This window comes from Halichoerus grypus, chromosome 9 (genome assembly GCF_964656455.1).
Source record: "Halichoerus grypus chromosome 9, mHalGry1.hap1.1, whole genome shotgun sequence".
Lineage (NCBI taxonomy): Eukaryota > Metazoa > Chordata > Mammalia > Carnivora > Phocidae > Halichoerus > Halichoerus grypus.
The window spans coordinates 32,669,897-32,684,675 of NC_135720.1; the positions used below are offsets into that span (position 1 = coordinate 32,669,897).

The following is a 14,779-nucleotide window of genomic DNA, read 5'->3' on the forward strand; positions in this document are numbered from 1 at the left end:
AGATAATTATTTGTTGCAGTAAAGAGATTCAGAAATAAGTTCAGGCACTATCAAAGAGACCCTAGAGAACTCAAATATTGCTCACCTTGGGATTCTGACATTATGCCCCATGTCTGTTTCAGCTGGTCTTAGAGCTCCTCCTACTGGCCAATTCCTTGATCAGACTCAAAACCTTCAAAAATCGGATTTGAGAGCCTGGTGTAGTTTAATGGGTTAAAATTTAGAATATATTTAGAATTTGGTAAAAGTTTAAAAATGGGTTTGATGTGTTCGTATCTTCAGAGCTCAAGCAGTGTTCCTGCTAAATGTCTGCATGCTGCCTGTTTATCTTTGTAAGTTTGACCATTGAAATGTCTTGAAGTAATCCCAAGTGACCCTTCTTTCCTAGCTCCAGTTGGTGTTGTCGATCAAAGTCTTATGAAGGATTTTCCTGGTCCTGCTGGGGAGGTTTCAGCCTACGGCCCCGGAGTTGTCAGCCCTGCCATGGTACAAGATGGGGATGGCAGAAGGGAGCTCAGAAGCCCAACTAAAGCCCCACATGTGCAATTCATTGAAGGAAAGGTATGGTAAATTAGAAGAAAATGTGATTTTAAATGTGTACTTAGACTACAGGCTGTTACATTTGTTGTTTCAGAACTCAGGTATCATTTAAAATTAGTCAGTGTATGTTCTGTGTTGATATAAGTTGATATATGTAGGCTCCTAGTGGTTTGAACAGGGTCTCTAATCTTTCTCTCATTGTTCAAAGCAAAATATTTCCATGTAAATTATATTAATGCAAACAAGTAGTTTAGTGGCCTAAAATTTTTGACTGTCTGCAAAATCATCCTTTTTAGTTAAATCCCTATATTATAAGAGCTATGGTGACTTGAAATTTATATTTGTTTGTTACAAGTAAATTTTAAAGTATAGCCTCTCTTGAGTTTTTAATTATGTTGACTTGAATTTTTTTTTTTGTTTGAAATGAACAAAGATGGTCTTTATGAAAAATGTTATTTTTCACTAATCTCTGATGAAGAAGAAATCCTTAAGCAAAGGGTGGTTGTTTTGTGAATAGTGAATGAGAAGATGGTGTGTTGCTTATCTCCTTATTTGGGGCATACACCCCACTGAATGGAGAAGTAACTTATACTGTGTTTTCAAATTTGTCACTATTATTTTATGATAGCTTTTTACCTTGGGCAAGTAAAGTCACTTGGAGGTGGATTTGAAGAGGCTTTGAGTTCATTGGATCTCCCTTCTGTATCTGCACAAAGCACCTTTTTTATAGATAACATTGGAAGTAAACACAAGAACGAAATGAAATTCTGCTATAGATTTATAATGTTCTCTAAATTTTAACTTTTGAAAAATGTAAAGACCTGCAACATGAATTTATAAAGAACCTACTAGATGAAGGAGCTGCCAGTGGCTCAGGAATTCCTGCCCTGACAACCCGGCAGCATAGAGGAGGGCTCAGGGACCCTTGCACCCCAAGGGCTCGGCAGTCAGGGCCTCCGAATACCCTTGTTAAATAAATCTTCTATAATGATGCTAATGAGGCCCCCAGGAGGGTGGCTGCTTACATCTGAAACATAGGAGCTCAGCTCTCAGAGTCTCCCTACCACTTTGCCTAGTTAATTTGATGCATGCAGTTATTTTTAAAAAGTTAACCTTAAATTCCAAAGGAAATTCTGCTTATCTTTAGCAAATGACTAGGTGTGCTGGTCTTTCTGCTAAAGCTTTGAATGCTTGTCAGCAGCCGGGTTTAAAAGGAAGAATGTTATTTTATAAGTTTCATTGGATCTATTTGCAACTAGTCAGAAAATTACGTGATAAAAGTAGTCCAGTTTTTCTCTTTAAAAGTGGATCATTTAATTCATGTTCTAACTGTGCTGTGTTAATAACAATCCCTACTTGCCAGGACAAGTTTTCACTAACTGCCCATTTCTTCTTCTCTTTCTCTCTTGCCTTTGTTTCTCCTTTGAATGTATCTGTTGTGCGATTTCACATTCAATCATGGGTTTGCTTCCGAGAGTAGCTTGTTTCCATGTGCCCACCTTCATCACTCATTCGCTGTGTTTCATCTCTTTCCCCAAACCTTTTGCCAGTCCCTGAAGTGGACTTGCTTTCAGACATTTCGGAGGAAGACCCCTTTGGGGAGGCCGACCAGATCACGCTAGACAGCTTAGAGCTCCCTTCCACTGGTGAGCCGTCAGAGCTGGGGGACTGCCAAGTCCCCACCCTTGATTCTCTCTCGGGTCCTGTTGCAGCCCCTCCCCAGCCTGATGGTCCTCCCACCCAGGAGAAGCCTCTAAACGAGGCTGACCACAAGGATTCTGAATTTGGGTACTTTTCCTTCCGTTTCTGCAAATGCTTCCCACCTAGCTTCCCCTCCCTTCTCGATGAAGATGGGTATCTTGCCTTCCCCAGCCTCCCCAAGGTCTGGGTCTCCTTCCTCCCCACAGACGTCCAGCACTACCTTCCTATCACCTCCCCTTCATTCCTGCCTTCCCTCATCCTCATCTTCGGACTCCTTCTCTCTGCTTCTCAGTCAGTGCCTTTTTCTCTCACCTTTGCCCTTCCTCTGGCTCTATCCCTCTGCTATCTGGAGGCTAAAGCCGCCTCCTTCAACGTTTCTTATGACTGGGACTTGAATGACAAAACCGAGGAAGAGGAAGCAGCTGACACTCCTCCATAAGCTTTAATTTGTGGGCTCAACAAAACTACATATTCCTAATGTAGAGTGTAAACATGTGCATAAATTTCACCACGGATTACCCTCAAAATAGTAGGATCCGCACATTTTCGCATACATGGTGTTTTAGTGCATGAGAAATACATGTAAATAAGTACTTTCCCTTCATTGATTTCCATGGACCAGGTCCACACATTCGAAGTTGAGAGCAAAGTTATGGATTATTTTGTAAATACCTAGACCATACTAGGTCTTCAGAACAAAACAAAACAAAACAATAACAGGAAACCTGTGTTGCCCTTAACAATCCATATTGGCTCTGTTCGTTTTGCAGACAAGTATCAGTGCTACCGATGCTGTTCCTTTAGGATGGAAACTTGTTTCAATATAGAACTTAGGATGCAGTGAATATAACCGTAATTGATGTGTATTAGTAGAACTCCTTAGTATTGTTATTTCTCATTAGAAAGCCAAGCTCGTTCTTGCAGTTATGAGGATGCATCTGTAACCTTTACTCCTGACATTTATAGGTCTAATCTCAGAAATTCCTTGTCTCCCTGTTACTGTAACATTTGGGAACCAAATGAATTTCAGGTAGCTTTTTTTTTTTTTTTTTAACTCTAAATCATGTAGTTTTAGGAAAGAGTCACTGTCAGGTATTTGTAAGGAAGATACTACTCTTTAAGAAATACATTTGGAAAAATGAAACATGGCTTTTTGAAAATTTAACACTATTTGCCCTAAGGTTGGGCTACTTAGTGTCCTTTTATTTAAGATTAGGTGTCCGGTTTGTGGATTTTTACCCCTGGATAGGGCTACCTCTGCACTACTAGGTTGGTGCTAACATGTGCAGGATGTTTTTGTTTTGCTACATGTGGTCTGGTGACTTAGGGTCTCATATCCTGTGGGTACTGGCCATCCATCAGGAAAAATCACAATTTAGAGCAAACACAAAGAAAAATGTAAAGATGATGCTATGATTAGGCATACTGGTAGAAACCACTATTCCTAAAGGCTACCTGAAGAATGCCGAAGATTGGCGTTTTAGAGAATTAAGTATTGACCAAGGAATTGGCACGTGATCCTTAATAGATTTGGATAGCTCTTATTTTCCCTTCTGATAAAAAGATACTCTGAGCTCCCTGCTCACCTCAAAAATACTTGGTTTAAAGGGAAAAAAAGGCATTTTGAACTCTCAGATTTAACACTGTCATTCCAGTAAAGAAGAAAAGGAATATGTATGATCCTGCTATAAATTAACATGTGAAGGTTACACTATTGTCCTTTGGTCTCAGAATCATTATTTTTCTTTCTTGTTCTTCCTTTCCTTGAGTCAGTAGTTATCAGGATTTATGCTTTTTTAAAAAATTTATTGAAGTATAATTGACATACAGTGTTACATTAGTTTCAGGGGTATAACATAACGATTCGACAATTCTGTAATCTATCACCATATGACGTTATTAGAATATTATTGACTATATTCCCTATGCCGTGCTTTTCATCTCCATGAGTTAGTTTTAAATTTACAGGTTTTTTTTTTTTTTTTTGGGTCATTAGATACTGAGGATTATCCAACTATGAAAAACTATTCTTATTTAAAGAATTTTATGAAAGAAAAGTGGCTATAAAATATGAGTACTTTTAAATAGAATTTTAACATGCAGGTAGCAAAATAAACCAATTTTCCTCCCAAGGAAAGAAATCTATGGTAAAAAACTGAATTAGAGGGTGAATATTTGTCCCTGGTGTAAAATTTGGTTTTCACTTCACATCATTCTACTTTGCCCTCATCCCTAGTTGATTTAGACCTTTCACATTAGGACAGATGGAATTATGCCATTGTTACACTCTCCTATTTTCATTTCTGAGCAAAAACATTCAAAAACAGCACATAATCTAGGGACTGAGAAAGAGTGAAGCTTCCATTCTCCATTCCACCTTTGCAAAGGATTCCTTCCACCATTTGTGCAACACTGTAGGTGAAGAAAGACCAAAGTGGCTTTATGTTCGGCATCTTCTGAGGGCCAAACAGTAAAGGTTGGTAATTCTAGTTCACCATTTCAGTTCAAATACATCTTTGCACCCATGGGTAGAGTTTCTACTACTACTCCCCTTCTTTCTGGCCATTTGCTGTATGACTTTCAGGTGAAAATGGAAGAAGAGGAGACACAGCTGGAGGAGGTGGATATTTATTCCGCCCCCCCCCAAATTAAATACCCGGTGACTGTTGCCTGCCATAACTATTATGTGTGTGTGTGTGTGTGTGTGTGCACGTGCGCGTGGGTTCGGGGGTAATACACTTTCAGGGTTGATATGTGAGTTTTGCTTGTTATGGCTTCTAGGTTCTTAAGATTTTTATTCCTCTTGTATTTTAATGTCTTGGACTATCCAACTCAGGGTTGTTTCTGGTGCTTGCTGATTGATACACTTATGTTTATTTGCCCTTTCCCCCCTGTGTGTGATTTAATTTCACAGAAAAATTCCTTGAGAGTAGAAGGGGATAATATTTATGTCAGACATAGCAATTTAATGTTGGAGGTTTGTATACTTTAAGAAAACAACTCTGTCCTCATGGCTGCCAGGCTGCTGTGGACGGGAGGTCACGCGCAGGCTGGCTGGCCGGCAACTTCGCGCAAGCACATTGCATGAACTGCATGGGGGACAGTTCGACTTGGAGTGCATGTTAGCTGTCCGACTTTGTTCTTTTAAAGTGGCTTCGGTAGGAATAGATCTACTAGAAGTTCTCAAAGTGACAACTGGGAAAAAAAAAAATTCTGTTCAATCGAATGAGTAGAATTTTTTATCTATTACTCTTAAAGTTCTACAGGTAAATCTGTTCTCTCCTAAGGGGTCATCTCTGCGGTATAGAATCTGAAGTAACATCCCATCCTTAATATATATTCACCCAGAATAGATATTTGTTGGTTTGGCATTAAATGGCTTTAGATCCGTGTTCACAATTATGGGGGAAAGTTGATTAAATCCATGCAATTAGGAATGTGGTTCACTTAAAGTAATTACCTTTGAGAAAATGTTGATTAATGGGATTGTTTGGATTAAAAAGAAAGTGAAGAAAGAAAGGAAAAAAAAAAACCTAACCAACCAATCAGGTGTGTAAAATATATTCCCCGTGTCACACGAGAACGTTTTTTTGTTTGTTTTTGTTTTTCCCCCTTCTTTTATGGGAGTAAAATGGTGATGTATTCAGTGGAGAATTGCAATGCTCAGTAATCTGACTAATCTGGTTGCTTTTGGCAGCTTTGATAACTATTGGAAATGTATTTTGCATAACTTACTAAAATGCTCTACAGTGTAATATGTAACCTTGCTTTGAACAAATGCAAGAAATGTGCCTGATCTCAAGCCACAGTCATTTTTCCATGCCATGCAAAGAGTTTTAGATTATCATGAGTTTTTGCAAATGGCTATAGAAGCTCCTAGAGGAGCAACTATGCTTGTGCATGAATGTGGAAGATCTAATTTTATCAGATGCATGACCTGTTCCTCTGGGAGTGGGATGAAAGCTATAATCCGCAAGTGGCCCCATGATTTTGAGATGTAAGAAAAGATTTAAAATTCACTTAAAAGTGTTTCCTGAACATTAATTACCTTTTATTCCCACAAAGACAGGGCCAATCTAAAAATTCCCACAGATACCATTTGTCAGGGCCTAGTCCAGTGAAAATTGACCTGATAGTTTTTCTTGTATCTTTGTCTTGTATAAGGACCATTTGGTATGTGGGGTGGCTGGGCCTCACAGTTGTGCTTGGCAAGTACACGAAACCAGTATACGAGGTTCCCTCTTTTATAGAGAGGCCAAACAGAAGGAGCCTCTGGAAGCCAGTATTTTTATTCCTTAAGGATTAAAAGCCATTGCTGGAATTTCCTGGAAAAAATCAACCCTTGGTTTTCTCTCTCTCTCTCTCTCTCTCTCTCTCTCTCTCTGATGATCTTGGTCTGGCTTTCCCATCAGGCCAAATGTGCTTCTGAGTACCTTTCTCTATTTTTACTTCATTTACTGTATTCACAGAATGCAGCTGTGGTAATAGCCTGAATGAGAAAGGTAAATTTGCAGGAGCAAAGTCCTAGGCTGCATTTTAAATCCAGTTACTAGAAAGAAGGTGATTAGCCATTTCGAGTACTAGTGATTCCATGGCTTCCTTCGAATAATATAAGTAACTATTTCTTTAAAAAAATTCTAAACAGAAGAAACCAGAACCTATTAAAATGGGAATCATTAAAAAAATATATGCATTGGCTCTATTTTCAAATTTTGATGAACTACTTCTATTCATAGGTGATAACATGGCTTTTGAGACTTGGCATTTTTCTTGCTTTACTATGTTTTTTTTTTAATCATAAGTTTGCTTTGTCTTATTTTTTGGTTTTTTATTTTTGTCCTGCTGGGATATTTTTTTTTTTCCTTTTGGATTTCGCCCTTTGTTACGTTACATATTGCTAGGACCTCGATAAGGCCCAGGAGGACATACTGAGACATCAGGCTAGCATTAGTGAACTCAAGCGCAATTTTATGGAATCCACACCTGAGCCGCGCCCTAATGAATGGGAAAAACGACGTATCACACCTCTGTCCCTACAGACACAAGGGGTATGTCAATAGCTGTTTGTTGGCTGTATGTCTTACTCCAGCTCTTCGGTAGAACTCAGGTTGCTAATCTATGATGTTGATACTCAGAGGGTTAGACAACGTTCCCTTCTTTTTAATGTAATTGCTAACAATGTTTTAAATACTAAATATTAACAATGTAATACTTATTGACATAGTTCTTAATAAATTGTGTGAGTTTTAAAATATTTTCAAAACTTGCGGAATAATTTCACTATTTTACTCAAGTAAATGAGTAGTAATGAAATGTTCTATAGGGTGGCTTAGGAACCGATATTGTGTTGTATTTAATAAGGTTTTCAGTTATGGACTACTGAAATAATAGAGTTTACTTGATAATTAAATAATTAATAATTAAAGGGATGTAGGAATATAGATCGTATTTAGAGTGGTTTAAGGTAATTACTGTGAGGATAAAGAGTTAACCTTAGCTTTGAAAACTAATGAGCCCTGTTGAAAATCTGCAGAATGTTATGCAACTTAAAACTGAAACTTCTTAGTAATGAAATGTAGACTACTGTTTTAAAAGGATTTTCAACCATAACATCTCTCGAACTCATTCTTTTTCTTTCCATGGTTTATTTCTTCCCACTACCAATATAAGTGTTGCCTTTCGAGGATATTCTCAGTCTATTTCTCCATTCATTCTCATCTGCATCTCTTCTTTTCTGATGCTCCAAAATCTGTTATCAACCAAGAACTTTCATGGACTCATTTACCATACTTGAGATAATGATCATACTCTATTAAATGTGCTATTTTAAAAAGCATATGAAGGTTTTACCCAACAATTTTGTGTTTCCCCTTTTCCTTACAGCCCTCTCTTCCCCTGAAGCTCATCATCTCTCTCGTCTGGCTCGAATGTTACCAAATGTGTATGCACTTGTGTTAGTCTCATGCTATTTTTATTCACTTTTTCTGAAAAAGGCAAAGCTGTTAGTTGCTTTAAATTTGTAAGTTTGTGACAGTGAAAGGAGAATAGCTCTTTGAGAACAGACGCAAAAATAATCGCTGAACCGAGAAAACCACGGATGACAACATTAAGTTCGAAAACACCAGGGTCTTACAAAGTTGTATACAGCTTACATTCTTATTTTCAGATTTCCTGAAGATATTAATGCCCCTATGTCAGCAGTCAGCTCTAGAGGGTTGCGTTTTCTGGAGAAACCATGTATAATGACGTGCTAAGATCTTGTCCTCCCTTTATGTGCTGCTTTATCCGGTCCGTTCTGCTGACCCACACAGTTGTTTTATGTTTGTGTTGCTATAGATGTAATGTACTTGTCTTATTTGTTGATTATGTCTGTTGTTTGAAACAATAGAGAAAAGGAGATCATCTTTTCAAGGATATTTTATCCGTGAAGGAGAAGCATCAGATGGCAGCAACACGGACAGTTGAAGGAAAAGTCCAGGAGACAGACAAGGTGTTCACCTTGCATTCTTGGATCTACTCTTGCTTTTCCCCCTTTTCCTTTTATTTCTGTCCACAGCCATAAGATACTCCTTTTTTTCTTATGTAGTCACCTAAAATTTTGTTGAAATAATTTTTTGAGCATTTAAAAAATGAAATTTCCTTATAGAGAAACATAGGATTGTTAGTGAGAAACACCATATTGCAGGAGGACTGTATTTGAAAATCCACAATTTGAAATGCAGACATGTCAACCAATTTAGGTGATCAGTAACCCCGCATTGTGATGTATGTGACTGACAGTTGGGAGACCATGATCTCGTGGGAAAATGCACCATTAGTACAACGCTTGTGTGCAGACTGTGGAGGTGTTACAAGCATGTGTGATGTAGGTAGCTATTTTTCTAACTACATTTGGAAACCTTGTGAACTTTCATTTTTAAGATTTTTAGTGGGAGAAAAGATCTAATGTGTGTCACAGTAGCCACTCAGATCTCTGTGCTCCCCGCATATATGAAATATCTGATATTACTAGGGAAGTTAGCTTTCCATTGCTTTTACAGACCTCTTCTTCTGTTTCTACTAATTTTGCTTAGCCAGCTGACTGGCCTGTCATTTGCTGGGACTAGAGTGCTTAGAGTCCAGTGGGGGAGATAGCAGACATGTTAGTTAGTAATTAGAAAATGTAGGGTACTAAGGAATAAGGGTTAAGAAGATGAAATACAGTGTCCTGTTAAAGGGTGATTGGGAAGGCGGCTTTCCCGTTGTGCGCAGGAAAGAGATGGCCTTGGAGTTGAGACCTTGACATGAAGAGAAGGAGAGAGACATGTGAAGATTCTTCCATGTGTAAAGAAGAGGAAATGCAACAGCCCCAAGACAGGAAATAGTTCAAGGAACTGAAAGTCTAGATGACAAGAGCTTAGGAAAAGTCCAAGAGGTCAGAAGGTCCACTCTGGATCTTAAAGACCAGACTGACAGCTTGGAATTCTATCGTAGGAGTGATGGGAAGCCATTGGACAGTTTTAAGCTGGGTAATGACCTAGTGCACAGGTCGGACAGAGATCCCTCTGGTGCTGGATGAGGATTGTGTCCTAGGGGGGATGTGAATGAGAGCAGAAATCAGTGATAAGGAAAAAATGTATCCGTTCCACAAAGTCTGGTCTTGTTAATCCGTAGACAGTCACATTCATCAGAAGATACAGTGGGGTGGGCGAGGAGGCAGGGTGACTGGAAGATGAAGCCTTGCCCTAAAGGAATTGGAGGTGTGGCTGAGATGAAATATTTCCAGAGGACCACAAATGAGAAAGATAATGTTATAAAGCTAAACCAAGTGGCATATTTATATACTTTAAAGGTTAGCCTGAAGTCCAAAGCCTGTCAGACTGTGTGTAAAATGACTTTAATATCATATGCTTTGAAATATTACATAGTTTTGAAAATTTATCCTCTAGAAGCAAGACACATGACAGCATTTGATCAATTTAAAATGATGTCTTTGTACTTTTTGCAATAGGAGACTTGGGAATTTTGGTGAAGATGTTGAAAATTACCATTTTTCCAGGCTGTCATGGTTTAGAATCGTCCAACAGAAACCATATACAATAGAAAGCATTCATTCACTCCTTGTCATAGAAGTTACATTAAGATCCTGTTATGTGGAATCTGAATCTGGAATTGACCTCCTGTAACGCTCCTGAATGGTTTCTCTATACTTGAAGTGGCTGCTTTTTTGTTGTTTTCCTCTCCAGTATCTGCAGGAAAATATATTCTTATTTGGCACGTATGTGGATTGCTGTAACAGCAGTCACGCCTCCGTTCACCCATTCACCCAGCATTTATGGACCACGTACATGGTAACCCCCGTCGCCCTGCCAGTACCTTTCACTACTATTAGTTGAAAGTGTGTGAGCAGTTAAGTCTACAGGAGTGTTTGGCTTTTAACAGAGTATCTTTAAAATTTGTCTTTGCCGCATCTTCATTTTGCTACTGATTTGTAGGGTTTCTTTAAATTTTAATCCTTAATGAATGTAAAATAAAAAGTTATGCATGAGAGTAGTCTAATTTGACCAAAGTTTCTAGATTTCTATAATACGGGTTTCATAGATCAAAATAAAAACAGTAGTTCTTTTTTCTTTCTTTTTTTTCTTTTTCTTTTTTTAAGTAATCTTTACCCCCAATGCGGGGCTCAAACTCACAACTCCAAGATCAAGAGTCCCATGCTCCTCCAACTGAGCCAACCCGGCTCCCCCAAACAGTAGTAGTTCTTGTTTAAATACCCTGAACTTTCAGAATGGCTTCAGTTTGAATATGATTTTGAGAGAAAATTGGAAACCAAATCATTTAGTAGAATACATTTACATTTAGTAAATAACTATTGTATATCCTCTTTTGTAAGCATTATGACATACTTGTATTCTCATGAGTCTAGTAGAGATTACATGGACTGTGGTTGTAAGGTACTTTTGAAGATGTTGTATTGAATAATTAAATGCATGGCACTTGAGCTCCCCAGTGCTCTTACCAGGAAGGACACTCTTTCCACCCACCCGACCCGGAGGGATGGTGTAATTATGGAGATTATAATTAAGCTGAATTAACCCAGAAGATGTTTTTTTCTCTCCTGAATATTGCAAGTGCTTCTGCACCTCACCCATCTCCTCTCATTGTCCCTACTCCTCACCCCCCCTCAGTGCCCTGTTCCAAGGGGCATCTCAGAAATGCCATTTATTTATTCATTCATCCTTAAGCTCTCTGAACACTAGGGTTTTTTAGGAAGTATTCTTACACAATTTTGACATTCGCTTTATGTCGACTTTTTGCTGTTGGCATTACAGGTACCTGGGACAGTCCCTGGCTTTCCTGTCGTGCCCTCAGGCGGGTTAGGGACTGTTGTTTCAGGGCCAGAAATGGCAACATGAACTTTGCCTTCATGGTTTCTCAGGGACAGATGGTTTTCACATTGCTCACTTGAGTTTTCACCTCTGAGTTTGTCTTCCTACTGAGAATTGTTTTCTCTACCTGTCTCTTCATCCTGTGGCCTATTTAGCATGTCTGAGGGAATGTCTGTGGGTTGCTGTCAGAGCGCTCATCGTACAGACCGTTCAAGTGGTATGGAGAAGGGAGGAGGCTAGAGGAGCTGGAATGGATAGGGAGGCCCGTTACAACATAGGGACTATTAAGTGGGCCTCAGAGAGGTGACAAAATCGGCAAGGCCCAGTGTGCCCCGGGAAGGGCATTGGAGGCAGGAGGGTGGGGTCACTCAAGCTCTTACACAGGAACAAGCTTGGCCAAGAGTAGGGGCCCCTGAAGAGACCATTCTGGGCAGAAAGAGGCTGAAGCCAAGCAGCCCCTTCAGGAATATATGAAATAATGTTCAATGTGTGGGTAGATAAGTTGTGCTCAGTTTGTAAATAAAGCTTCAGGGATAAACTAAGGCTTTTTTTTTTTTTAAGCTAGTTCCTGGAGGTGAGAGCTCTCAGATTCTCAAGCAGAGTGGAAAGCTAGCATTTAGGCAAAACGCCACAGACGCCTGCTAGAATCTTTCCAACTCCTCGCCTGTCTCTCAGTTTATGCTGTTCTGTGATTCTCTCTTGTGTAACCTTTCCTTTCCTTTCAGCAGGTCACTGCTGTCTGTTCTGACTCCTTGTTAATTCTTTGCTCTTCCTTTTCTGACTTCTCCAGAGCCTAGAAGAGGAAATAACGTCCATTTTGTTGAGTGAAAAGGGCTTTGCTGATAGCTTGCGAGCCCCCTTCATCTCAGCCACCACTCGGACAGCAGAGGGCGCTGTCGTGAACTGTAGCGCGCCTCCCGAAACGCTTTCTTCCTCGCCCTTCTCACGCTTGCCTGAGGTGCATTTTACTTTGTTTCCCCTGTTTTCAAACGCCACATATGATTTTTTTTTCCGAATATTTAGGAACCCCTCTCTCCAGTGCTTTCATTGGTTAAAATTAACTCTTCCTGGGAGAAACATTCAAGAAACAATGACTGAATTTGGACATGAGGGAAAACCACAGATTGGATGTTTCTCCTGCCGCTTTTGGTCCCCTGTCGGCCCACAAAATCTGCCTAAATTCAGAGACTCATCTAGAGCAGTAAGGCCCAGAGTCTGAGTTGTTGTGGGAAAGGAAGCCCTCACTCTAAGGGAAACAAAGTGTGTTTGGCAGAAAAGTTTTTAAAGTCGAAACACCTTTCAGGCCTCTCCTGATGGCTGCTTATTTTTCAAATTCTGTTCATGTGTAAAAATACAAAGTGCCTGCCATGCCCAGTGAAATAATTATTTTCATTTCTTGGACTGACCCTTAGGGATTCCCTGAACTTGGGCAGAGCCCATCTGGCCATTTGGGGTTAAGTAATAATAATTTACTGACCTGGAATAATAATGATGGGATGTCTGCTTTAGAACTGTTCTGACCACTGGATATCTTTATTTATAAAGAAGTTTATAGTTAGGTGTTACTCATCAAAAAAGTTTCAGAGTTTTCCAGTTTAATATCTGAAACCTCTGGGTTTTCAGTAAAAACTGGAAGGATCTTTCTCTTGTGCCGATGTACACGCTACTGATTTCGAGCCGTGAAAACGTGGCCTTATCACGCAACTAAGAATCACAGCACAGATCCGAGAGAGAGAGTACATGTTGACGAGTGCTGTCAGAAGTGTGCCCTTCTAGGGCCTTTTGCTCACGGTTGCCCACGTCACAGGTGCAGATAAATGGGGGATGCTGCTGTCTGATGCAGGACCCAGCTCCTGTCCACGCAGTCTTGGCAGCTCCGCCGCAGGCTTCGTTTCTGGCCGCAGGGTTCAGAGGCGCACTGCCCCGCTCCGTGCGGCATGGAGATACCTTCTTGAAGAAGTAGGGCTACTACCGCTAGCAGAACTATTTCCCAGTGAGATCACAGGCTCTAATGTCACCCGAATGTTAAAAAGTTAGCGAGGCTTCATTTTTATCAGTGTAAATAGCCCCTCCCCTCCTTTCAAAACAAGTTTAAGGAAAAGTGTAAGCTTTCAAAACTCCTTTGCAAGAAAGTTTCTGCACTGGTTATCAATAGCAAAGCATAATTATTTATATTACTAATGTATTTAGTCAACAGGTATTTATTAAACATTTAGGTAGTGTACTACTTAGAGTAAATTTACTCCCAAGAAGTAGATGTCTGCGGAGGGGGTGGGGTGGGGATGGGGGTAGGAATAAACATCTCGGATAATAAACTTGGTTTATTTCAGTTTCCAAAGATGCTAGTTGGAGGAGCTAAATTCTAGAAGGCACTTGGAGCTATCATTGATATCCACCCTAATGTTAAAATATCCCTTTTGCCAATCTATAATATAGTTTGGGAGGTTAATAACCATTTCCGAAACAACATTTTTGTGTTAATAGCTATCTGAGACCAAGTATAATTTTGCCAATTACAGCTGTTTTTTTTTTAAATGAGCCAGCAGAAAATAAAGATGCCATCTCATTAAGGCTGTATTCACTTAGGAATCAGGGTTTCAGGCCAGGCTTTATAGTCTGCTTAAAATCAAAACCGTTTATTGAATAGGTTTTTAAAAGTTTTGCAATTTCAACTTTAATCAGGCAGCTTTGGTATAATTCCATTTTTTTTTTTTTTTCTCTCCTTCCAACTAAATAAGGAGAGCTGATGGGTATAACTACAATAAGAGCATTTTATGTCTTTGGGAGGATGCTGGCTATTTTGTGTTTTTGTTTCCTTTCGTAAGCTTTTCGCATTTTTGTCTGAATTGTCCTCCATGTGACCTTGAGCAAAGATTTTTGTGGATGTGGATTCTTGCTGTTCTGTCTTTGCAGTGTCAGATGTTTGTTTTGGTGGGTGTTGAGGCGTAAAACTGTATTGATTTGTGTCCTCGGTTGCTTTTTGTTTCGCAGAAACGCACTCCTGAGTCCGAAGGGCCTTGCACCGGAGCCAGTGATGCTGTTAAGGTTCTCCCCTTTTCCATGTTAACGCCATCGCCTGATGTTTCTGACCCCCTCACGTTCTCCCTGCTTCCCTTTCAGTCAGCCATCATAATCATCTGTGTTTTTCTCCATGACATGAACCTACCATC

At 39.7% G+C, this 14,779-nt stretch overlaps 1 protein-coding gene across 24 annotated transcripts in view; it reads left to right on the forward strand.

The window, feature by feature from the left end:
* EPB41L2 (erythrocyte membrane protein band 4.1 like 2) overlaps positions 1-14,779 on the forward strand; it is a 209,416-nt gene that overhangs the window by 167,520 nt on the left and 27,117 nt on the right. For 6 of the 24 annotated variants that reach the window (XM_078054720.1, XM_078054727.1, XM_078054731.1 and 3 more), the window contains exons 12-17: positions 389-561; positions 5,156-5,218; positions 7,143-7,289; positions 8,630-8,731; positions 12,400-12,567; positions 14,601-14,654. In XM_078054720.1, the coding sequence (XP_077910846.1) occupies positions 389-561; positions 5,156-5,218; positions 7,143-7,289; positions 8,630-8,731; positions 12,400-12,567; positions 14,601-14,654 (707 nt within the window). Of the gene's footprint in view, positions 1-388; positions 562-2,020; positions 4,718-5,155; positions 5,220-7,142; positions 7,290-8,629; positions 8,732-12,399; positions 12,568-14,600; positions 14,655-14,779 lie in introns of those variants that run through there. The other 18 variants (XM_078054734.1, XM_078054738.1, XM_078054739.1 and 15 more) reach the window with 13 other exon arrangements.